The 25406-nt window shown below is 37.2% G+C and overlaps 1 protein-coding gene across 3 annotated transcripts in view; it reads left to right on the plus strand.

Moving 5' to 3' along the window:
* The window catches only part of SS18 (SS18 subunit of BAF chromatin remodeling complex), a 44567-nt gene that overhangs the window by 15797 nt on the left and 3364 nt on the right, over positions 1 to 25406 (plus strand). The window contains exons 4-10 of one of the 3 annotated variants that reach the window (XM_050915774.1): positions 2836 to 2989; positions 8408 to 8629; positions 18042 to 18209; positions 18930 to 19034; positions 21228 to 21320; positions 22041 to 22163; positions 24782 to 24915. In XM_050915774.1, the coding sequence (XP_050771731.1) occupies positions 2836 to 2989; positions 8408 to 8629; positions 18042 to 18209; positions 18930 to 19034; positions 21228 to 21320; positions 22041 to 22163; positions 24782 to 24915 (999 nt within the window). The remainder of the gene's footprint in view (positions 1 to 2835; positions 2990 to 8407; positions 8630 to 18041; positions 18210 to 18929; positions 19035 to 21227; positions 21321 to 22040; positions 22164 to 24781; positions 24916 to 25406) is intronic. The other 2 variants (XM_050915775.1, XM_050915776.1) reach the window with 2 other exon arrangements.

Here is a 25406-nt window from a genome sequence, read left to right on the forward strand (position 1 = left end):
TCTTCCCTTTGGGCAGTTTCTGATCATTGAAAGTGTGTACCCCTGGACAACATATTTTTCCAAAAGGCTTTGTCAAAAAACTTGTATTAAGTAGTTTTTGTTAAATATGCAGCTAAGTGGTTTAATTTATATTTTTGAAAATTTCTAGTAGATTAGAAAGATATGACTTCCCTATATTGACACTTTACTAACTCCTCTTTATTTTTATCATTCTTGGAGTTTTACAATACTCTAATTATTTTCATCAATTTACTTGTAGCTTGGGGATCAAGACTCACAGATTTATGATTCCTAGAATTGGTCCTGTTACTTTTTTATAAAAAGAGGTACAGTGTTTGCCTACCTTCTAGTCATCTTATGGGGTAGTTCATTAAAATAAACTATTGCATTTTTTTAGCAGCTTGGACCTTTTTCTTGCATTATTTTCAAGAATCTGAAATGGGTTCACACAGGTCTTTGGGCTGTTTCCATATCCGGAAGCTCCTCTTGCTAAATTATTTTCTAGTAGTACCTTTTTGGGTGTTTTTAATTACTCCCTCAGTTCTCTCAATTCCCTGTGGTTTGTGAAGTCTCTTGCAGGTTTTTGTATCTAATGGGATTTTTAAAATCCTTAATACTTTTTTTTCCATGTCCTTGAATGTTTGCACTCTCGATGCAGTGATCAAAAAACAGCAGTGTTTGTCTTAATGTTAAACAGTAGGTTTTTTTTTTTTAAACTTCCAGAATAAATTTCAGAGTTGGAATATATAGTTTTGTCTCAAATAACCTTTGGAGTCTTTTTCGTCCATCTTTCCATGCATAAGGGCATGCCCGTGTTTGTGCAATAACACCTGCAGGATAGCTAAGACCTAGGTATGATCTAATATCTTTTAGTACTTTGTAGTATTTTTCATTATCAGCATGTTGTGTGAACACTGGATTTACTAATGATTTATGCTTGGAATCTAAGAAGTTCATTTTAATTCTGCAAATATCAACTTTGGATGGTTTTTGGCTTTGCTTTCTGTTTGCTGACATGGGGGGGCTGTTACGCTCTGAGCTCTAGCTGTTCATGTGGGGGTACCAAGTGTGGTGGTTTTGCTGGTATTCCAAAACATACTTTCTAAATAAAAATTAAAAATAGTCTCTTTGTTTCCTTTTTTGTTTGTTTCTCAGTATATCAGTTTTAGATCATTTCTATTAGATGCAGAAGTAGGATGATAGCTTTTGAAGGTGAAGGGAAGGAAGAACTGAACTGAAGCGGCCTTACTTTGAGTGCTCACTAGTGGAGGAGGATCAAGCCAAAGGGAGCAGCATTTCACTCACACTGCTCAGAGTAGAGCTGCCTTTCACTCTTACCTTTTCTACCTTCTGCCACTTCTGCTATAGGATGAGGAAGAAACTTGCTTATAAAAGATCATTCTCTTCGTTGTGGAGGAATGAAAGGCATTTAGTAAGAGAAGTGGTCTACTTGCTTGCGTTTTCCTTCATCTCCTTCCTTCCTCCTGCTGAAAAAAAGCCTTTTACTCATTTCTGGAGGAATTTTAAAAAATATTGCAGGGAAAATAATACCTGCTTAAGGTATTTGAAGAAATGTTGAGAAAATAAATTAATACCATTCCCCCCTTTCCCCCTGGGAAGTGAATACATCTGTGTATCTCCATATTACCCAGATGTTACCATCTCCAAGGCCAAAAAGGGGTCCTGCATTACACTCATTTGGAAAGCGTTATTCTTTTCTACTGTATTACATCTTGTCTTTATGAATGTCCTGATAAGTAGGTATAAGGGGAGCTGGGCTAGATGGGTACTTAGGGATCACCTCCTTGGTTCTTTCTATGAAGAGAAATGTTGAAAAGTACACACGTTTGTCTCACGGGAAGGGTTTTGCATGAATAGTTACGGCCTTTTAGAGAGGGTCCTCAAAAGCCGGAGACCCAGGCGTTCGCTCTCACAGAGATGATTTTTATTCCCCTGAAAGCATTTGGCTAAGGTATGTGAGGAGGATTGTACAGTCTCGCAGGTGTTTTTAATAGGAACACGAAGCAGGCTACTAGCAGTTTGTGTCTCCTTACATTGCCGTGAGTAGAACCTACTAGTAAATTCCCCCTTGTATTTACTGTTTTTCTTGCTCTCCCTCTTTGAACTCTCAAGGTTATTCAGTTATTTTCCTCACAATTTCATTAGGAAATTTGCCAAAAACATCCTTTCTAGGCAGCTGTCTCTGGACCTTTGGAGGCCAGCACTAATGTGCTTCCAGTCTGTAGGGGGTGTTTGGCACGAAATTATGAACTAGGCCTTCAGTGCTTCGGGGGAGAGAGGGGAAGAGATCGCAAACATTTTACCACACCCAGGTGCAAATTTTTGCTAGTCTATGGGCATTCAGAGGCTTTCATCTCTTGTTGTACCTGTTTTGTCCTGGTGCAAGGTCTGTTAACAGCAAGAAATTGTTGATGTGAGAGAATTATAATGGAAGAGTTATTTTTCTGTTCATCGAATGTTGCTTTGAAGGAAAGCTTTTGTGTGTGTGGGAGGGAGCGACTCCAGCAATCTTAAACTGTTCAGATATAATTTTTTAATGAGGCATTGATTTGTTTTTGTTTTTTTTTTTTATTTTAAAGTGATACTTGAAGGTGCTGTCTGCATGTAATACTTCACGTAAAATTGACTGAAATATTAAAAGTTTTGCCGAAATTAATATTGGGAGGAGTTAAACGTTATCAGAGCAAGAAATGCATTTCAGTGCTTTCTTTCATATCCCGCTGAACAATATAGGCAACTGCTGTACCATATGTACGTATAATATATTTGTCAGACTAACTGCTTCTCGTGTTTGACTAAACTGTCTCCTTTCAGCCACCCACACAGAATATGCCTATGGGTCCGGGAGGGATGAGTCAGAGCGGCCCTCCCCCACCTCCGCGCTCGCACAACATGTCTTCAGATGGTATGGTAGGTGGGGGCCCTCCTGCACCACACATGCAGAACCAGATGAACGGCCAGATGCCTGGTAAGTTTTTCTCCTCTAAGACATTAACACCAGCGTTGCCTGGCAACTGAAACGACATGGGGGCTCAAGGGATACTAGATTGTTGATGACAAAACTGCTTTGAATGCCCCCGAGTACAAGCTCTCTTAGAGTTTGTTAGCTACAGAGCTACGTGACCTGTATTCAGTGTTTATCAGGCTGCCCTTGGGCTTTGATGTAGCTGACACACAGCATTCCTCTGATGAACAGAACTGGCTAAATTTAGTCTGTTTGAAACCGTGCAGTACAGCTGGCTTTAGAAGGCTTATTGGGGAAAGGTATTGGCCTGTGGCTGAGTGAACACAAATCTTTCCATAAAAAGATAATGTGAAATCATTGTAGCTAAATAATTAGATAATAATAAAATAGATACATCTTAAAGAGGGCATTTTGAATGTGGGTAAATGTTAAAAAAAAGATCGCTTTTATACAGAAAGTCATCCAGCTTCCACTAATCCTCTGTGTTCTTTATTGTTGAAGATGTGTTGAATCGTAAGGGATTTGTAAAGAAATGGCCTCCAGATTATTGTTCTAGGTGTAAATTTTAAGTCAGTTTTTATGCCATCGTGTTTTGTAATAAAAAGAAAAGTGCTTGGGAAGTCAGAAACAAAGCAGTGAAACAAGATGATAAAATTCCACATTGTACCTACCAGTACTGGCTTTGGGGTAACTATTCCCTTTAGCAGTCAGATCAGAATGGAGTAGGCCCTGGAAAAGCTTGCTTCTTTATATACAGGCTGTTTTCCAGAATTTCCACTCATAAAGTCATACTGCCTATTTCATGTGAATTGGCTTTCAGCTTAAAATTGCATTCCCAGGACTGCTTTTGTTCAGGACCCTTTCATTTTTTTGTATGGAGGAACTTTTCGTACAGAAGCTCTTCAAGGTATTGATTCTTCCAAGAAAGAAAACTGCTGTCAAAGGATCTTTGAAAACTCATCTCTCAGTGGTCACAAGGATAAGCTCCATGACAGCAAACACGATAACTAACTATGCAAAACTTAATGTGAAGCAAAATATAACGATTGCTGTAGTCTCTAACTTCTGTGCAAATCTTGATTAAAATGAACCTGATAGTGACAGCTTTTCTGAGAAGAGTAGCTGAAGAGCCTCCAGAGGCCATGTGTAAGAAGTGTAATAAAAGATCTAGAGAAGAAGTTAGTTTCATCATGCATGTTGGTCATGGTCTGCATTTGGAAGTGGAAAGACCAATATATGCTGTTCCCGAAGTAGGGCAGAGATTCTGGTTGTGGAGTCCTCTATCCATCTAAGATCCATCAGCTCCCATGGAGAATAGAATGCTATTCTACAAATCAGTCTCTTTGACCCTCTGGTGTAATCATATTATTGTTATTATAATGATCTTTTCAAGGAGAAGGATTACTAAGTCACAATGTGAGCATAATGACTTCACTGCAGAGCCACGGGGGAGAAAAGTCACTCCTTAAACATACATATTTTGTAATTAGATAGAATAAGAAAAGAGCTCTTATGAAAATATGTGAAAGGTAAATAGGTTTGTTTTGGTATTCACCTAGACAGATACGTAAATACAGTTTCCAACTAAGCTTTAATTTAGCCTTTATTGCAACATACTCCCTTTTTTGAATGCTGTTCCTTCCCTTCTCTGTTTAAGGTTGTCTCTGAGGATGTGAAGATAAACAGCTTAGGCTGAGGGCATCTCTAATGTCAGAAAGGCACGCTAAAATAACTTCATAGTTAGGTGTTGGAAAAGGGGAAGCAATCATCTTAAGTGGATAGCTGAATGATATTTTTTTTAAGTGTTTGCTAGTTTGCCTGTATATGAGCCTTTCTGTATTTCATAGACATGCATTTGTAATAATTTCTGCAGTGTATGCATTTGCTTTCTGTTTATAGGGCACTTACTCTAAAGTTACGTAGACACTTCGTAATTAGAAGCAAGATACAAAACCTTAAATATCTGAAGAGATGATGTGTCCAAAAGGAATAAGGTCACTAACATGCAAACTGAGAGAATCCAGGGTCGACAACCGCGAGTTGACCAGCCTGGAAGAAATAAAATGCAGGCTCTTAAAAATACTAGCTAAGGATTTCTGGAAGGCCTTATCTGAGTAGGAGCTTCCACAGGCCTGAGTATGGGTGGAAGGGTTGATGGGAGGATTAAAATAACTGTCTAGTGATGGTCAGGGCATGAGTTGATTCAAAGTTCTGCCGTAGACCTGTGCCATTACCTAAAGGGCAAAGGATGATTTTTCTCATACTTGCGTTCTGGTTAATAAAGGACCTGAAGTGATGCTGAGGCCCTTAATTGCATCCACTGACAAAAGAGTGTCTGTATCCTCTTACCAGGGAAGACAGTCATGACAAACCTTTTCTAGCCTGTGGTAGAATTGAGTGTTACCTGTACCTGTGACAGATTATGGCTTTACCTGAAAAAATTACTGTCTGAAGAGTTACATTGACTGAGAGTTTGTGTGATGCAAAGAAAGGGTGGTCTGGATTTGGAAGGAGGCGATGAACTGGGTTGTGCTGGTGGCAAGTTATCTTCCCGATTTCTTGAGCTTGTTTTATCATATGTAGAAAGTTGAAAGGTAAGACTAGCTGTAGGGTCCTCTGACCTTAGTCCTGGCACTGGTAGGTGACCTTCCTGAATAACAGGTGCTTGTCTATTACCAACAAGTTCTCTCAAAGTCTTCTTTCCTTCCTGCAAATGTAGTCTCAAATGCACTTAGGCTGGCTTACAGCTTCTGAGAGCTAAGATACTGTCCATAAGTGGTTAAGAGGAAAAAGGACTTCTGTTTGTAGTCAAGATAGATACTTATTCCACTAACTTCATTATAACACAGAATCCAATTAATATAGCATTTAAAGCAGTTATTTTAATAGCAGATATGCACTTCATGTCTCATTCATTCATATTTCATTCATATTCCATTCTTGCTATTTAATTTATTCATATTTTAAAAAAAGAACATCAACTGATGTGTCCTTATGTGCAGGAGAATCCCGTGAAGTATTTTGGCAAACTATAAAAAAATTTATTTGTAAAATGTGTTCTTACTATTTTTCATTTGCTAGGTTTTTTGATAGTACGGTCTTAGCTTTTCCTCTGTCTTTGTTTTCTAGCTTTTCACTAACAAACTACCTGATTTTGACCCCAGAACATACGCATGTCTGACATTTCATGTGCCAGCTTTTTCTTATGAGTGCTTTGTCCTATTTTGGTGCTACCCAAGACGTGAAGTGTAAACCAGCCTTTTAGAGAAGGTGTTTTCTTTTTTCCAGCTTCTCTCCTGCGATGATTTTTTTGCCTTCCCCATTTTGCTTCTTACATTATCGTAAAATGTAAAAAACTTAGTAAGTTCTAAAAAAACTTATTCCACCATGTGCTTGGCTAGCTCTCTGAAATCTATTCTTGACAATTTCTTCCTTTAAACGAAAAGGAACAAAACCACTCCCGGGCCCTGACTTTCTGGCACTAACCCTGTGTATTCCTTCCTTTTCTTACGAAAGAGATTAAGAAAGTAGTCTTCTAGCAGTCCTGCAGTAGTTGCTTGGCACTACAGTCGAGCTTTTCTTCACCTTAGCTTTACTTCAACACATTGATGGTTGATCTCATGGTTAGAGATGATCTCAATTTTTCAGAATTAAACTGTCTCTATGTTCTCACTATTACAGAGTTAGGCAGTGTTGAATTGAAGAGGGGACAGTATAGGCATCTATAGTTCTCTGTCATGGTCGTAATCCTATTCACTGAGTTATTTTTTCTGTATTTGTGGTAGATCCACCTTTGTACAGTTCAGCAATCTCTACTCACCTTGTTTTGCAGGAGCGGTGAACTGCACATATGATACCTTTTTCAGCTTTTTCACTTTCCGTGATAAAATAAACTTACGTGTTCATTTCAGTAAGGTGTCTTGAAAAGGGCAAGAGACTAAACATATTCTTAAACTTATTCTCTGTTTCTTCATGTTGGCTTATAGTAGCTGTGTTCCTTGATCATTGTTACCTTTTTCTTCTGCATCTTTTTGTTTGCAGGTCAGTTTGTATTGCCTCTGTGACCTTGTGTACGACTCTCTATGTCCTTATTTTTGCCTTCATTCTGTCCTAGATCAGTGCAATTATTTCTTTAGCCAAGACAGGACTCGGGATCTGTTTACATCTGAAGGCAGATACATTTATTTTATTTTATTTTTGCATGGGGAGATATGTAAACAAATCACTATCTTCCCACAGCTCTGCTGGCATAGTTTTTTTTTAGGTTCCTCTTCTAAGTTTTCTGTATTCCTTAGGGTTTTGTAGCTTAACAAAAAACCTGTGGCATGTTTGGCAACAATGGCATCTTGGTGAACTCTGTATATATCCAACACTTGCCTTGTTTACAGTTGACCTACTCTGTCACATGTTCTGGTTGTACATATCTTCATGAACTCTTCATGTGGTGCTTGTCATATGCATAATCCTTGCATTTCATTTACTTTTTTCCACTTGTCGTACTTACGTCCAGTCACACCTCTTACTAATTTTACTCCTAGTAGCTGCTCGCTTATCCCAGCTAAAGTAATGAGTAAACTGATCAGACGGTGTTGGAATGCTTATACTTTTAAAAATACCCATTGCGAGTAGATTTAATTCAGAGAACAATCCAATTCCAACCTGTGTTGTCAGGAAGAGGGGAAATAAAAGGTGAAGAGATGTAGTTGGCCTCATGGTATATGAACAAGTTGCTCTTCCTGTACAGCTTTGCAAGCGTGAGAGGTGAGCTTATAATTTGGTGGTTGTCCTTCCAGTCATTATCTCCCACCCTAGTAATCCGTAAATACAGTTGCAGAATATTGGCTATAGATTATACGTTCAAACAATGTTAAATATGCCTTCAGCCATTTTTATTCTACATGTATTTGTACCATGTCAATGTTAATACTGCCTGACTTTTGGGGTTTGTGTGGGGGGGAAATTAACTGTTCCTTTCAGAAAAGTGTCTAGTATGGTTTGTTTGAATAAACAGAAGTGTTACAGCTGTTGTAACAATTACATAGCTGTGATAGAGCTACCAAGCTGGCTGTTAAACCAATCTTGTGCAATTCGGGTTGAAATTCAGGGTGTGTTGTGTGAGTACTAAAAAGACTAGTTTTGCATATGATACGAATATAAGATAAGCTATATGATAATTTACACCTTTGTTTTAGTACCTTCAGCTGCTCAACGAAAGAAAATGTATTGCATACTAGAGCTGAACCTTGACTGTTGTTAACTTTTTTTTAATTTAAGTTGAGAAATCATGAGCAACTGTTCTAGCTTTGTTTTAATATAATTGTATTTAATGACTTTAATTTAGTTTTGTGATTCGTTATGGCTATATTTACTTGTTTTATGATACTTAATGTAGAACCTTTTTCCTTGTTTTTCTTTCTGAAGGACCTAACCATATGCCTATGCAAGGACCTGGACCTAACCAACTCAATATGACGAACAGTTCTATGAACATGCCTTCAAGTAGCCATGGGTCAATGGGCGGCTATAATCACTCAGTGCCATCCTCACAGAGTATGCCAGTGCAGAATCAGATGACTATGAGCCAGGGACAGCCGATGGGCAACTATGGTCCCAGACCAAACATGAACATGCAACCAAACCAAGGTAAGTGAGGTGCTTGTTAGCTTCTGTAAAAAGGAAACATCTCAGGTACAGACTTTTTTTAAAGGTCTTTTCTTGTAGATTTCCTTCTCTAAATGCATTTGTACCCGTGTTTGGAGGACTCTACATCTCCTTTCTCCCATGTGTCAGTGACTTTTTATTTATTTGCAGACATTGAACTGTTTTCAGTTATTGTGTGAGAATCTGGGAATGTATCTGCTTTCATCAGTTATAAGTTTGAACTACTGTTTATCTTTCTCAGACTTTACGCTTCTATCTAAGCATTATTATTGCTCGAGTTGATAAAATACATCTCTACTCTTCAGTCTCTTGGGTAAATTGAAAAATTAAAGTCAGGTAGCCCTCAGATTTTTATGCCTAATTAATCTTTGTTCTCTGCTGCATGCTGTTTTAGCATGGAATGTCTGTTAATCTTAAAGAAATAAAATTCGGTTCCAGGAACAAATCCGCTACTCCCTACTGTTTTCAGGAGATGTCCTTGTGTATATAGTAAAATTCAAAACTAATTTTGTATCTAGGATATTTGCATAGCATAAACAGATGACGTATCCTGTTGACGTCCTTGTTGAAGTACAAGGACATTGCAGAATTAAAATATTGCATTAGAGTCACAACAGACCAAATTATTAAATTGTATGTATACTGCATATTCTTACAAATGTGCTTTACAAGTCAGCAAGCAGTATTTTCAGCTTACCTGTTAAATCTGTTACTACATTGGATCCGGACATACCACCTACTAGAAGACATACTGCAGAACTTTTTAAAAAAATGCTTCTGCCGCATTTACAGCAAGTATGGTTTTTTTCCAATATGTATGAACTGTTATGGATATATTAGCTGAAGGATATGACTTGAGTCGAGGTTTTCATCTCTCTTCTGATGCTACAGGAGAACTTATCTGTCTTTTTTTCCTAAGGCTCCCTCCCTGATCATTGTAGGAAAAAATAATCCTCCAGTGGTATAGGTTCTTCTTATTGCATTATACTCTCATTGGAGACCAAAGCTCCACTTGGTTACGTAGATACCATTTGTTCCTGAGGTGTACAAACAGACCAGGTCATACTGATCAGTTTGATTATTAGATCACAGAAAGGTTCGAAACAGACAAAAGACTAAGTTAATGAGAGACCAAAAATAATTGAAGACGAAACAGCTGTTTCTGCAATTTTCTTACCAGTAGTGAAAGTGGGAAGTCAGAGTCATTCATCGTCCACATTGTTAATGGCATTTTTCTGAGAATGTAACAGCAAGGCACATAGCAGAGGAAACAATCACAAGTGGGAATATTTTTGACTGTCTCTCTGAACTGGCAAGTCATCTGTGTATTCTGGGCAATACACAATGGAGTAGTTTTGTAAACATTGTAAGATGCTTTGGAAAAGTCCTGTGCATGCTTGGTTGAAATTTCTTAGTTGCAGAGAGTTAGCAGTAAATATGTAGCAGTATGTGTGAGGGAGCCATCCGCTAAGTCACTCTACAGAAAACAACTTTGATGGGCTTACAATTTAGGACTAGTGATTATTCCATCTCAAAGTAGTGTTCTTTACTCTTCCTCATAATATTCCCCTATTGTATTTTCAGTACTCTGTCAAACTTAAAAATTGCTCATTAGAAATTGGGCAGAAAGATACTTAAAAGGTTTCTGTTCTGAACAAATAATAGTACTAAAGTAGCTTTGGGGAATAAAGAATAAAGCAGAATCTAACCAAATTATAGGTTCAAGAACAAGAGCAAATTCTCTAGTTAGAACACGAGCTGATACCATTGCCTGCACTTAGGGCCACAGTAAGCTTTCACTTCGGGTAACTCTTAATTTTGCCAAGTTTTGACCCTTTAGGCTGAGACTTCTTCCATTCCAAGTGTCTGCTTCGAGGCTGTTTTTTTTGTTTGTTTGGTTTTTTTTTTTGCACGGAAGTTTCACAGAAGTGGAGAGCCGTTTCTCACAGTGGGGTGAAAAATTACATTCTTTAAAATATTTCAATGTCTCACAAAAACATTAATAAATAGAGCATTTCATATGTAAATGTAGGAGTGCAGGTGCCCTTGCTTTAGAGCAAGGCTTTGAAACTTGTCTGTGATGCCAGGAAGGTGCTATTTGCTGTTTCAATGAAAATATTGTCCCAAATTAGACAAACTTTAAATATCTATGGGGGAAGAAGTCTTTAAGTCTGAAGATGTGCATGTTTGTTATGTATTGGTAGCTAAGGTTTTTGACCTAAGAATATTTCCAGTCGGGTCTACTTAATACACTTCATTTTCTACTCTTAGTTGTTGTATTTGTATTGAGATTTGGTGACAAATTAGAGGAAATATTTCTGTATCTTCACTCTCTTGTGACTCCAAGACAGCAGGGGAGAGAATGGCAGAGAAATCTGAGAGACATAGGAAGGCAAGAGCCAGTCCAGCTGGGCAGAGGTCTCAGCCAAGCATGGACACTGCAGGCTTCTCATCTAAGTGAAGAAACAAGAATGAGCTGCTAGGAAATGCATTGAGATGCAGTTTAACAAAAAAGGAATAAACAGATTGTGACTTGAAGATTTCTTAACTGGTAGCATGTGCTGCCATTCAGAAATAGAAATGAACCAAAATTTCTGAACCTCAGTATTGTCAGGACACATTTGTGAACCCCTAAGCACGCCTTGTTTCTTTGTCCTGGTTTCCGCTGGGAAAGAGTTAATGTTCTTCTTAGTAGCTGGTACAGTGCTGTGTTTTGGATTTAGTGTGAGAATAATGTTGATAAGACGCTGATGTTTTAATTGTTGCTGAGTAGTGCTTATCCTAAGTTAAGAATTTTTCAGTTTCCCATGCTCTGCCAGCAAGCAGGTGTACAAGAAGCTGGGAGGGAGCAGAGCCAGGGCAGCTGACCTGAACTAGCCAAAGGAATGTTCCATACCATAGAACATCATGCCCAGTATATAAACGGGGCGGGAGTTGGCCGGGAGGTGCAGATCGCTGCTTGGGCATTGGTCAGTGGGTGGTGAGCAACTGCATTGTGCATCACTTGTTTTTTTTCTTTTCTTTTTTGTTATATTCCTTTTCATCACTACTATTATTATTATTATATTATTATTATTAGTTAGTATTATATTTTATTTTACTTTAGTTATTAAACTGTTCTTATCTCAACCCATGAGTTTTACCTTTTTTTCCCGATCCTCCTCCTCATCCCACTGGGAGGGGAGGGGAGGAGGAAGCGGCTGCATGGTGCTTAGTTGCTGGCTGAGGTTAAACCACGACAGTCTTATAAAGGGGTGATCCATATTGAGAATGAGAGATCCTACTATATCTGTCAGTTAATAACAGCACTAGCTAAATATAATGCTAAATATTCCGCAAGATAAGGTCTTAGCATCTCAAGTTGGCTGTTAAAAATTAGTAGATGTTTTTGACCTTAATCTTTCCCTGCATGTGTTCCCCATCTGTAGAGGAATGAATCTGATGGTAAGATTATGATACCATCTGATTTCACAGGAGTGTTGTGAAAGTATATTCATTATGAAGATTTGGACATTTTAGTTATGAGTGCCATAAGAAAACCCATGAGTAAATTAATAATTCTGTCTTCAGTTTGACTAGGCATGGCATCTCACATGAACAATTAGGAGGCAACAAAATATCGAAATAGCTTTTCAGTGAATAATATCTACTGTGTACTGAATGAGGCCAGTAGCTTTAGGAAAAAAGCATGCTATCATATAATAGATAAAGACACCATAACACGCAGATAGGTTTGATCTAACTTTTGGGTGGTTTTAGTGTAACTTTTTATGTGTGTTTTGTAGCAAAACATCTTGCTGTATTTACACATTTTGAGGCAGATGGTGTTAGTAAGAAAAAATGAAAAAGTGCTAATTAAGAAATAAGATGCATAGTAACAGAACTCATTGTTGGATTTACTTTCTTTCTCTACTTTGTACTCATTATTGATTTGCACTAGTTTATAAAATGTGAGCCAGAGGAATATCTTAAATGAGAAGCAAAATTTTCATGGTATTGTTTGTATATAGCGAGTCCAGTTAGAAGAAGAGTTTTAGTCATTTTGGACTTAGGAAGCAGAATGTTTTAAGTGGAAGGTTCTGTAGATGACTCGATGAAAACTGTAGCAGCCTGGGACATCCACAAGGAACATTGGCTACCTTTTTGGAAAAGATAAGCAGCAGGAGCTGAGTGAATGTGGAAGAAACTCCTTTCTTATGGGTGTGTATCTTCTTTTGTATGGGAAGCTACTTATGTTGAATGAAATATTACAAGTGTTGCCAATTTTTGACCTTTCAGAGGGGAGGTGTAAGCACAGTTTTCTGGAACCTGAAACTTATGTGGAAATTCCTCTTATTTATGTTGAACAGATCTTTTACAGTCAGAGAATAATAGTAAACAGTAGAATTCAAATACTTTAAAAAGGACCAAGAAATTATAGCTTAGCCATCTCAGAAACTTTGTTTCTCAGATCCTTTTGCTAAGCTTGGCCATCTCAGAGACTGTGTTTCTCAGATCCTTTTGCTAGGATTCTGTTCCCTTGCCAGAACCGCTTGAAGCAAAGTTGCCAAACTCCCCAGTCTGTATTTAATGAGCATTATACGTTGCTTGGGGTGAGGGAGGGGAACTAGTTTACTTTTAACAGGTGAACTCTACATGAGAATATCATGTTGACTTGGTAATTTGCAGAAGACCAATTGTCGAATCTGGTGCTGAGATTTTTTTTAATGACATTTTCATTTATATAAACTTAGAAAAATTCCATTAAAGTTTCAGAGCTTTTTCAATTACAAGCAAATACAAAGAGATCATGGAGACAGCAGAGATGAGGCAGGTGCGGAATTTCTGTTCTTTTGTTGTCCGCATAAAGAAAGGAACATAAAGATAGGAACATCCAATGTTATCTGAAATATAAACATATTCAGGGTATGACAGATCAAGATAAAATGATTTCTGAGGTTGAGGACCTTTTGTGAATGTCTTGTCATCTGTTCATTCCCATGTAAGCAGAGGCTGTTACATTTCAATACCTCAGCTGCTTACAGTAGCCATGAAGTCATGGACAAAGCAGGGCAGTCTCGATTTTTTGGACATCTAACCTATTAAAGAAAAATAAAATTGCCTCCCCATTCTGAAGTGCCATCATGCTATAGCTGGATTTGTAGGATGTCTGGCTGTAGAAGACACTGCAGTTCTCCTATTTTGAAAAAACAAAGATATAAACAGGTGCCACAGTGCTTGTTCTTTCATCTTTCTTCCCTAGTGTAAAACATGAAAGGCGATGTTGGTAACTAAGGAATTTTTTTGTATGACTTAATTTTTTTTTTTTTTCTTAAATGACACCTGAAATTATGGTTCAGTTTGAGATGAGAACTTTGTGGAATAAGTGAGTGTGGAGAAGTTTTGACTACCTTTAATTTGCAACCTGAATCATACATTAGGAGTAGCAAAAAATTTTGTATCCTCAAAGTCTTTTGAGATAGTGTTTAAACTGCCCCTCATGTTAAAACACCTTTAAGATTTTGGTTCATTTGACCAAGTACATCTGAATTGTAGCTTTTGTCAAGAATTGAGAAAATTGAAAGTTAAATTTACCCTACGGTAGAGTTCCTGAGATAGCTCTTGCAAGAGTTACTACCATCACTTATGTTTAAAAACAAGCATTTTTTTTGTAAACATGAAGAAAAACAACAAAAAAGTTTTGCTGAGGGCTACTGCATTTCTAGGTATATATTTTGTTGTTTATGTAACAGTGGACACAATGATGAGATTGACCATGGTAAATCTGGCATGGTGTACTTTGCTGATACTCTAGATGTGGATATCAAATTGCTTTATCGATACAAGCACACATTGTGAAATGCCTAAAGAATAGACCTCTTCTTAGCAACAAAACCAACATGTTTTTGAAGACTGAAGAAATAATAGCTTGTACTGTTGGTTTTTTGTTATACCCAGCTGCTCCCATAGCTCTTCAATCAGAACAGCAGAGCCACCAGTTCATTTGTGAGTGTGGTTCCTCACTTCTGCTTCTTCAGAAGTTTCAACTATGTGAGCAGTTATTCTTGTCATTTCATAGCATTTACCACCAGTGTCTGAGTTTCAGCAGACGAGACAAAGCTAAGGAGACCTTTTTAAACCGCTAAGTTTTTCTGCAGCTCTTTCATTCTCAAGTGTGCTTCTGGTCTCAGATTTGTTAGGTTTATCTGGGACCCACTTCTAGTTTGCATTTCTGTTTCTCTCTATTCATCTTACATGTCTGAAGACTAGGTTGTCAGTTCCTTGAAGTCATTTCTTGTCAGGAGACTGCCACCAGGTCACTGTACTGACAAGAAGATTGGGTACCAGCCTATTTTTACTTAAATCCACATACCTTTTCTTCCCTATATGTGAGTCCTCCTTATGAGACACTGGCTGGAGCAGGAACGTTTTTTTTTTTATTTAGTAGGTGTAGATGACTTTGAAACAAGCAGTTGAGGAAAATATTGTGTATTCTTGATAATGTGGACTATTTTTAATTAAATTGAACAATGAGCAGTTCAGTTTTCACCTATTGCCTGGCTTGCTTTATCCGTTCACTTACTCGATAAGACTGATTTGGGTCTACAGTGTGCATTTTTCAAATGCCTGTTTAATGACTACCAAAATTGCCTGCACTCCTCACAGGACCTACAGTATTACTTCTTAGCATCTTTTTCTTCAGACTTTTATCCCAGGAATGCTTCCAGTATATTGACATATGAAGGCTGCCTTCTGAATATACAGAAACATTTGTAGGGCTTTTGTACTACTAAAGTTAAAATAATTTCTTGGAAAGACAATAGTCTGCTTGTGTACTTGCATATTTACAGGGATAGTCCTACACAGTATTTTCTTGGACTCATTTGGACTCTCTAAAAATCAGCTATTTTGTCCTCTCTGCAATAAATAGTTCTAGAAATTCACCAAAAAAGAGTTGCTGAGGAGAGTTTTTGAAAGCAGTGAGCATTCTCTTGCAGCGCACAGTGTTGTAAAACTTCTATGTGTGAAGTCTTATATCCAAGCCTGGAAGAGATCATGACTTCCACTGAGTGTAGTTTGTGTGACCTGATTGGGGATTCAAGAGCTGTGTTTTAAGTGGGCTGTAAAAACATGTGCTACAAATATTAGAAAGTCCTAGATCATGAACTAATGGTCCTAAGTTTTTGACTTAAGGGGAAGGGAATCTCTGGGTTAGTTTTATGTCATATTAAGTATTATATGATGAATAAATGTAGCTTTATTGTAGACTTGATTTTTTCAAAAGAAAAAACAAATTCAAAGTTCCCTCACCCCTCAAAACTACCGCATAAAATGGTTCTGTTGCATGAGACGATAGAGACCATGGTTCTTCTTTTAGGTATCTTCCTAATGAGAGAGATGTGAACCAAACTGGAAGGAAGCCAGGCACTCTGTTATTAACAGAATACACAGTCTGATACAGGGTAGTGAATTCTCATTGTGGCTCTACAAAGCGTTAATGAAGTTCTAATTTAAAAAGCAAACAGAAAACCTCTACATTGCACCATGGGGACCCAACACATTTTATCACATTGTATTGTGACTAATATTAATATTGTTAATTAACAAGCTTTCTTGAGATCTAGGAGTATTATGGCAACAAGGTTTTTTTTTTTTTTTTTTTTTTTTTTTTTTTCAAGGCTGCCTAATGTTTCTCAGTACCTCCAAACAGAGGAGCAGTGAAATGGAATGATCTAAATTACCTACTTGTTTAGAAGATCAAAAAAAGAAATATATTTTTGCTAAGTGAAAAATAATTACAGTATCTCAATTTAAACCATTTTTTACTTCAAAATCAGGACACAGAAACTGCCATGCTGAAGGATAGAAGCATAACTGGATCATTTTAAGAGTGGCCGATATTTATCTTCAGAGGAAAATGAAGCTTAACAGAACTAAGGCCACTTTACTTCTCACTGAGAGATTCCACACAGGGGTTTAATGGGATTTAACTAACGCGCTTTGAATTCATACTATTAATTACTTTGGCTTAACTTTCTCTCGTAACCCCACATAGACAGGATCTAAGTGACTATGTATTCCTTTCCTTATATAAATCCGTTGTCAGTATTGACTGTATCTACATAATTTTCCAGTACTGTGGTTTCATGTAGGACTTTCTGCTTGTGCTCCAGCACCTAGTTATTTAAAAATATTAAATGCAATGGCAAAATCTAGCATACAGAAAACTAGATGATACCTTCGTTTTTTTCCTGGAATGGAGCTAAGGAGTGGCCGTGCTAGTTTGATATTTTGATTTGTTTTGTTTTTTAGTGAGACTAGTTACTTGTTGTCTTTGTAGTTTTTAAAAAAATTATAAAGGTAAAAAAAGCTTAGGATTTCACCATTAGAAATTGTGCAATATATGTTAAGTGGTTTGAATTAATGTGTTATAAAACTATGTTGTTTAAGAAGTTTAGCTCCTTATCACAACTCTTTCCTCCCGATATTTTTAATACTGGAATAACTCTTTTCTGAAGTGGTACTACAGAGGAAGTGAAGAAGCTGTTCTTTGTTAGAAGTTATATCAACCTGACCTGCAATCTCATATAATGAAGTGGCATAATCATAATTTTCATTGCTGTATGGTGTCAGTAGGGTGCTCTTTGACTGTCTGTTTTCATTACTGAAGTTTGCATTTCTCCAAGTTCAGCCTTAATCAGATTTTCGCAGTTGATAAAACATGGACAGTGCTTGATCTCTCCTGGTCTCTTTCTGTGGTTCATAGAAACTTGGTGCACCTTGGTATGAAAGATGATGTTTGTTACAGGCTGCTTGGGACTGTTCAGTGGTGGGCAGAGCATGTATTCCTGTGGGCCTTTCTGCATACTGCCTGTTGTGTGATTGCCTGACTCACTGGTACACGTGGTTTGTCTTTACAGGCTAAATAAAATTGTTTATTTTGTGATAACAGCTAAGTGGCTTGTTGATGGACTATGACAACAACTACATGTGTATTAAAACTATACCCGGAGGAGTTCACAATGTTAAATAATTTTTTTATGACTTGTCAAAGTTTCACCATCAGGTTTTCATCTACACTTTCTTTGCAGATGCTTTTTAAAACAAACAAACAAAAAATGGTAAAAGTGTTTCAGTTATCTTTGTGCATGAGTAAACTAATGTCTTTGTAGTTTGAAGAAAAATCATCTAGAAAGCAGCTTTATTTAGGCTGAGTTCTATTTTGTAATTTGGTTACTGAATTGATCGCCTGCATTTGCATGGGTCCAGAAACAACGAATCCTTATGAGAGCACTAGAAATACAGAGCCTTTTTTGGTCCGTTTTTAAAGGTTGGAGTTTCCATGTTCTTTTTGAAAGATATAATCACAAGTCATGTGCTACAGTAGACATATTTGTTACTTTTTCTTTTACAGGTCCAATGATGCACCAGCAGCCTCCCTCCCAGCAATACAACATGCCACAAGCAGGTGGCCAGCATTACCAGGGGCAGCAGCCACCTATGGGAATGATGGGCCAAGTTAACCAGGGAAATCACATGATGGGTCAGAGACAGATTCCTCCATACAGGCCACCACAGCAAGGTAGGACTTCAATTCAGTGTTTTTACATTGATTTTAAATAACTATCTTTAAAGCTATTTTAAATCACTTCCTTGGTTACACCAAATTTCGATCAAATCATTGGGTGTCACAGGCTTTGTTTGCAGACTCTCTTTGTTATCCTTTTAAGGGTGGTTCTTGCAGCAACAGATTACTGGTATCACCATGAAACATGAAGACAAGTATTTCTTTTGTTTTGAGTTCTTTCTGACAAAAAGTATCTAAAAATACGCATCTCAGATATGCTGATGCAGATTTCTGTTTCGATATTTAAATGATAGGTACAGAAAAGGAACAGAGTACCTGCTTGGTTCTGAATTCGCTCAGTTACAAAAAAGGAACAATGTTCCACAATCTTGCTTCTCTTTTTCTTTTTTTTCTTTCCAGTCTTTTTAGAAAAGGAATAACTTTATTTTTAACACCTTAGTCTGTTATACACATGTTTCTAAAATGAGCTCAGAACTGAAGTTTGATATATATGTGCTCAATCTAGTGCAGCCAAACAACTGTGTGTGTGTGTATATATATATAGATAGATACTTTTTTTTTTTAAGTAAACCAGATTGCATATGTTGTCTGAAATGCAACGATATGGGTGGGGAGTACATTTGAGAAATATTTCTCATACTAAAATCAGAAATTAGCAGGCTTTATAACAGAAAAAACAAGTTATTTACGTATTGACTGGTTGTGGTTTTTCAGGCCCACCACAGCAGTACTCAGGCCAGGAAGACTATTATGGGGACCAATACAGTCATGGTGGACAAGGTCCTCCAGAAGGCATGAACCAGCAATATTACCCTGATGGTAATCTCTCATAAATGTTAACTTTCCCATTTTCTATACCTGCCCAATACTAATGTAGTCATATGCCCAAAATTAGGGAATGAGGCAAGAATAGAATAGTAATTGGTGCCATACCTCACATTTGCAAAACCTTCCAAATTCAGAATTGTTACTACAGTTTAAGTTACTATGACTAGTTAATTTTACAACTTATTCAAAGCATGTAATTTGTAATACTCCCATTTGAAACTCTAACAACAGTTTTAGTATTTCAAAATGAAGTTCTGTAATTGGTTTATCTAAAAGTATGGAGGGTTCCTTACCATATCTAATATAATTAAGATGAATTAAAACAGTCATAACTTTATGATAAATAAGAGAGGGGGCGATATCCTTTTACTAAAGATTTTATTGAAGTGGAAAAACTTGCTGAAAAGATGTGGTTTTTTTGTAAATATTCTATTTTTTAACTTAGTGTGTAGTTTTCATATCAGTCACACAAATGTGTTATTGCTGCTATGGCATGGGCCTTTATTTTAAATTTTTACAAAGGAATAAAATGGTCCCTGCCCTGAGGAGACTGTAATTGTGAGTCCTCTTTAGAAGTCCCCCCAGTGCTTTCAAGACAAGACCGGAACTTTGAATTTCATAAATCTGTCCTCCTACCTCTTGGAATTTAGAGTGCTGAAGGCTATTGGATTGTGTTATAAGTTAGAAAAGTTGCAATTAACCTGTTTTTAGGCTGAGCAGAGACTGGGAGAACAAAGATGCTGACTCATGACTACTGTGATAACTGTGTGTGCAACTTAATGGTATCTTACGAAGTTCAAGGAATGTGGTAGATGTTAATGTTTTAAAAATGTATACAAAGCAAAGTTGTGTAACTGCCAAAGCAACTACTCATTGCAAATAAAAGGATACAAGTTAGTTCTTTGAATTTTAATTTCTATTAAATTGATTTTAAGATACGTCAAGCCACGTCTATATAAGCTTACATGTGTTATTTTTGGAGATACACGTGCAGAGTTATTTTACAAGTTGTATTAACTTGTAGTTATTAAGCTTTCATTTTGAAACTTTATGTTATGCACATGAATTTTAAATGGTTACAGGCACTTTACTGTAGTAAGGGCAATTTGATGTTACAATCAACAGCTCTGTGGCAGCACAGTTTACTTCTCTAAGACCTATTCCTTTTAAAGATTTGTTCTTTATCATTACCTCATTATTACTTATATAGAACGTAAAGAGAATATATTGTAAGACTTGTTTTAATGGTTATTTATTTATACGTCATTGACTGAATCTAATATGGTACAGTTGCAGAACTAATTACAAAGACCACTTAGTTTTAGAACTGTTTTCTCCTTTCCTTTATTTTTATTTCAAAATTTTATTCCAAATTTATGTAACTTGTAGAATTTAATTTCAAATTTAAACAAAATTTTGTCTTGTGTTCTTGACCAAGTTGGCAATAAGATATATTTTGGTCATCTGTAAGACAAAATATGTTTGTTCTAAAAACAACAACAGGTGGGGTACTCACTGCATATATTGGTTTCTTAATCAGAGATGCCTGTAGTCTCTGAAAAGGAAGGTTTGTTTGTAATGATCCTACTCAGGACTGGAAAGTAAGAGGAAGAGTTTTCTTAAGACTTGTAGGAATTCTGTTTGTAGGGAAAACCTTGAGAACGTTATCTTTCTGTCACTTAAAAGCAAAATCTAATGTAGACTCTGGTCCATAACTTCATTGAGCTTTATTTGTTATATTTCACACTGCTTTTAGCATATGCTTTTGAATTGGAGATCAGCAGAACAGGTGTTAGACAAAGTATGATAATTGCTTTCTTTGTTCATTCTAATTTAATTCAGGTTATTTACATGTGAAAGGCCTAAATGCTTTCTTTTTTTTTTTGAGTGAAAGATAAAGTACTTCTCCCCCCTCCCCCCCCAACAAGGATTATCAGAAGGTTAAGACCATCCCTTGCTGTGATGTTGCTAAAACTACTGCATTAAGCCTTTTTTTTTTCCTGTCACATGTTAATTCAATATGAAAGGAAATCATTAATAAGTCTTTGGCTAATACAATTGAAAATTCTTTTTCATGTATATCCAGTTGAAATTTTTTTCATTTTTCTGAGAAATGAAATATTTTTAGGGTTTTCACTCAGAGGCCATTAACGTTTCTTCCTGTCTCTTGTCGAATTGATGTAGGTCATAATGATTACGGTTATCAGCAACCGTCGTATCCTGAACAAGGCTACGATAGGCCTTATGAGGATTCCTCACAACATTACTACGAAGGAGGTATCTATATACCTTCACACACATACGCACATACATTCCCTTTCCTCCCCCACCCGCAACGGGAACAAAAATTCTTGCACAACACGACTTATACCCATGCAAAGCTCTTGTAGAATACTAGTTGCTGGCTGTCTTGAAAATTGCAGGGAACTTGAAGCGTTCAGAATAATTTCTTGCAAACACCTAAAATATATAACCACAATTTGCCATTTCTAACAACAGTAAAATGACTAAAACACTCTAGAGATTTTTTTTTTTTACCTCAATGGAAATTTTTATTTAAACATAAATTTGTTGGTTCAGTTGTGTATATCTTTTTGTGTGTGTATATATTTTGTATAATTATAGTGCCGTTAGGAAACAGCTTGCTGATCTTGTGTAGCTAGTCTGTGCTCTTGTAGCTGTCCTTAATTTTGTCTTTTTTTATTTTATTTAGCATAGTCATGATCTTATGACTGTGATGTTCCAGTAAATGTAATGCTCGTTTGGCAGAGATGCTGAAAATGCTGCAGTTCAACTTTGCAAAATTGGCTTTAACTGCAGTTTGTTTGGCCGAATTCCTTCTGTTTGGTTTGAGTTTTCTTTGTTTTGTTCAGTTTTTGAAATCAATATTGCATTTTCATTTTGTTCTTGTGTTGTTGGCTGTGCATCTTAGAAGGAAAAAAATTAATAAAGTAGGTATCTTCATAAGTTTTTTGCTTTCTTGCAATCATCTTACAGGAAACTCACAATACGGTCAGCAGCAAGATGCATATCAAGGACCACCCCAACAGCAGGGTTATCCACCACAACAGCAGCAATACCCAGGCCAACAAGGCTATCCGGGACAACAGCAGGGTTATGGTAAGAACCTGAAGACACAGACAGCAATCACAGAAAAGACTAAGAGAGATCCTTGTGTCTTATTCCATCCCTGTTTTATTGGGTTGAAAGGCCAGGCTTGTGCAAAAAGGTGTATGCCTGTGGACAATGTTATAACAGATGTCTGTAGTTTAGAAAGACACAGAAAGACTCTGCTCTCTTCTGTCCTCTGTAGGTGAACAGAGTCAGGAGGGCACAAAGATGGCAAAGAGTCACTTATACCCTTTCATTCTTGGATTTGCTGTTCAGGACAAAATCTTTTAAAAACCAGTTTAAAATTTCATCCAACATACATGAATCATTCTTTTAAAATTCTGGTACTGATCAGTAAGGAAGTGAATATAAGCATTGCCAATGGAGCTTTCAAGAGAGTTTGTCTTACAAATTTGCACTAGTAGTGCAAACCTTCTGATGTATGGCAGGAATGAGAAGTCATCTGCCACAGGTGAGATAATGTAGTCCTTGGATTCAAGGAAAACCTCCCAAACAGGAAACTTATAGTAGTAGTATGTAATTTTTGTGCATTACTTCTGAAAACTTGAGGTCAGAAGAGCATACTGAAAATACTGCTCTTAAGTTTTCCTTGCTTGCATGTTGTAAAGCTGTACATATTTATCTCAGAAGGAGGAATCTCTGAAATCTAATTCCATATATTTTAACTTTTAGCTTTGTTGCAGGTTTAAGTGCTAAAACTTTTGGCACTGTAGGTATGCAAGGAAGTGCATGGATGACGTGTTTGCTATGTAGATAACTGCCAGATTTGCATTAAATCAAGTTATGTTGAGACAGAGTTAAGTTTTAAGAGGATTCGCTGAGATTCAGCAAGTTTTGTCCTTTTGGAGGTTATGGATGAATTGATAGTTCTAAAATAATATTCATGTACTTATATTCTGCTAAATGTAACATAGGAACAGAACGAAGATCAGAGTTAAGGTCCATCTAGCTCACTAGTCTAAATTTTGTAAGTAAAGAAATAAAATCTGACTTGTTCTGAAAATTTAGGTTAAGAAATACTAGAGGAAAGGGATGAAGAAATCTGGAGCGTCTTACCCACTGTAATTTGTAAACCCAAATAGCATACTTCTCAATTTCTATTTTTTTAGCAGAAATACATGTTGAAGTTCTATTTTTATTTTAATAAAATCTGTCACTGAGTATTTAGAATTCAACTATAAAGAATTACCATGAATAAATAAAACCAAGTTTCATTTGTCAGAAGAACACAGCACTTTTTAGGATGTAGTATCCTTGCTCAATTTAATATTTAATTACTTTTCTAATTTGCGAAAATAAATGAGCATCCCAGTCATTATTATCAGTCTTCCAGGTTTTGTTCCACTGCAGAAAGCTGAAACTGCATAGTTCAAGGGGATTTGAGGCCTGAGGAGAATGGTCATAGCCTATGGAGCTTTTCTTCTCCAGGTCATGTTTTTGACTGTCTTATAGATCCAGACTTACTGAAGGAGTTACCAACTGATGTCATCTTAATGTCCAGTACCTGTAGCTAAAACTAGCCCTCTCCAGCACTGAATCACATTATTGCTAAAACACATCTGTTTCTTGCGGGGGGGGAAAGTGTTGCTTTGTTTAAAAGAAAGCACTTCTGAAAAGCTGCAAATCTTCCTGACTCTGCCAATTTTTAGCGGGTGGTGTTGAAAAAGCTAACTTAGATCCACTGCAAAAGAGTGGATTGTCACTCACATATGGAGTGTCACTGAAATACACAGTACACCATCTCTCCCAAGGTAGGAGGGAGTGAGCTTAATTTTGTTTGGAACGTGGCTGCACTGCCTGATGGTAGTAATGTGCAGCTTCCAATGGTAGACAGGCCGAGTCCCTGTGAGTAGTAACAGAAAGAGTTTGTATTGACAAAAGAACTTCTTCCTTTTACAGCCAAGAAAGGCTGGAGCCAAAATTTTTTTTCCTGTCCTTTTCCTGGAAAGTTAAGATGACCAGAGGAGTATGGAGTAGAGGGTGCTTTTTTCCATCCCACAATAGCATTTGCTGGTTGTCGCATCTCACATTTTATGCATGTAACTTCCTTGCCTGACATTCCCTTTATGATTGCCTGCTGTGGTGTGAGAACTGACTTTCTGGCAGTGCAGCGCTGCTAGTCTCTTCAAAAGGTCCAAATGCTAAACGCAGCTGATCATCTGGCTGCTCCTGGCATTACAAAGTTCTGGAACTGGAGCAGCATACAGCAGGAGGAGAGTGTGCCTCTCTAAATCCTGGAAAGTGCTCATGTTTACGATTTGTCATTTCTTGACTTGTTCTTTCCTGTCCTATGACCTCGTGTGTGGAACTACATGCATTGATAATAAATAATGAATATATAAATAGAGGTAAATGTTTCTGTGGTTGGAGCACAGGCCCTGTCAGCTAAGGTGCTTTGTAGGGTGAGAGGAGGACCACTGATCCCTGGTATGTTTGTAGGTAGGAAAAGACCTGATTGCACAGTAGTGATACTTCTTAGCCCTGCTCAATTGTAAAATTCAATGCTTTTACTATTCTCTTCTTTCTAACACCTTAAGCAATCTTGTTTGTTTGTTTGTTTGTTTTGATTTTTTGTGTTTTTTTGTTTCCATTTTAATGATCTCCAGGCCCCTCCCAGAGTGGTCCAGGACCTCAGTATCCCAATTATCCACAAGGACAAGGCCAGCAGTATGGGGGATACAGACCCACACAGCCTGGGCCACCACAGCCACCACAGCAGAGGCCTTATGGATATGACCAGGTATTCTTTCATTTGATGAGAAAATTGTGATTCTTACGCACTCATTTGATAATCTTAGTTTCTTGCGGACATTTAAACTAATGAATTTGAGGACATGGTCTCGCAGGTGTGTATATACAATTCTCATGGATTTTATTTCCAGGTGAGTTAACCAGAATTATTTGTCTGGGGGTGTGATTAGTCATTCTCTTCTGAGTTTGCCAAGTTTTAATGCAATTTGGCAGAGTGAGGGCCTCCAGGCAATATTTTTGGACCTTAGAAATTAAGGTGATCTGTTTCATAGCCTCATGGTGAGTGACTAATATGAAAGATGAGGTTCCTAAATCTCATGGTGGATCATTCTTCATTGCTGCTTTGCAGTAAAAATGGTTGAATTGATTTTCCACAAACACAAATCCAGTAATTCTCCTCTCAGTTGCAGAAGCACCTCAGGTGTGCAGCTGAGGTCCTTCTACTGTAGGGCTGTGTGGGGAGACATGAAGCCTATTTTT

Source organism: Gymnogyps californianus, chromosome 2 (genome assembly GCF_018139145.2).
Source record: "Gymnogyps californianus isolate 813 chromosome 2, ASM1813914v2, whole genome shotgun sequence".
Lineage (NCBI taxonomy): Eukaryota > Metazoa > Chordata > Aves > Accipitriformes > Cathartidae > Gymnogyps > Gymnogyps californianus.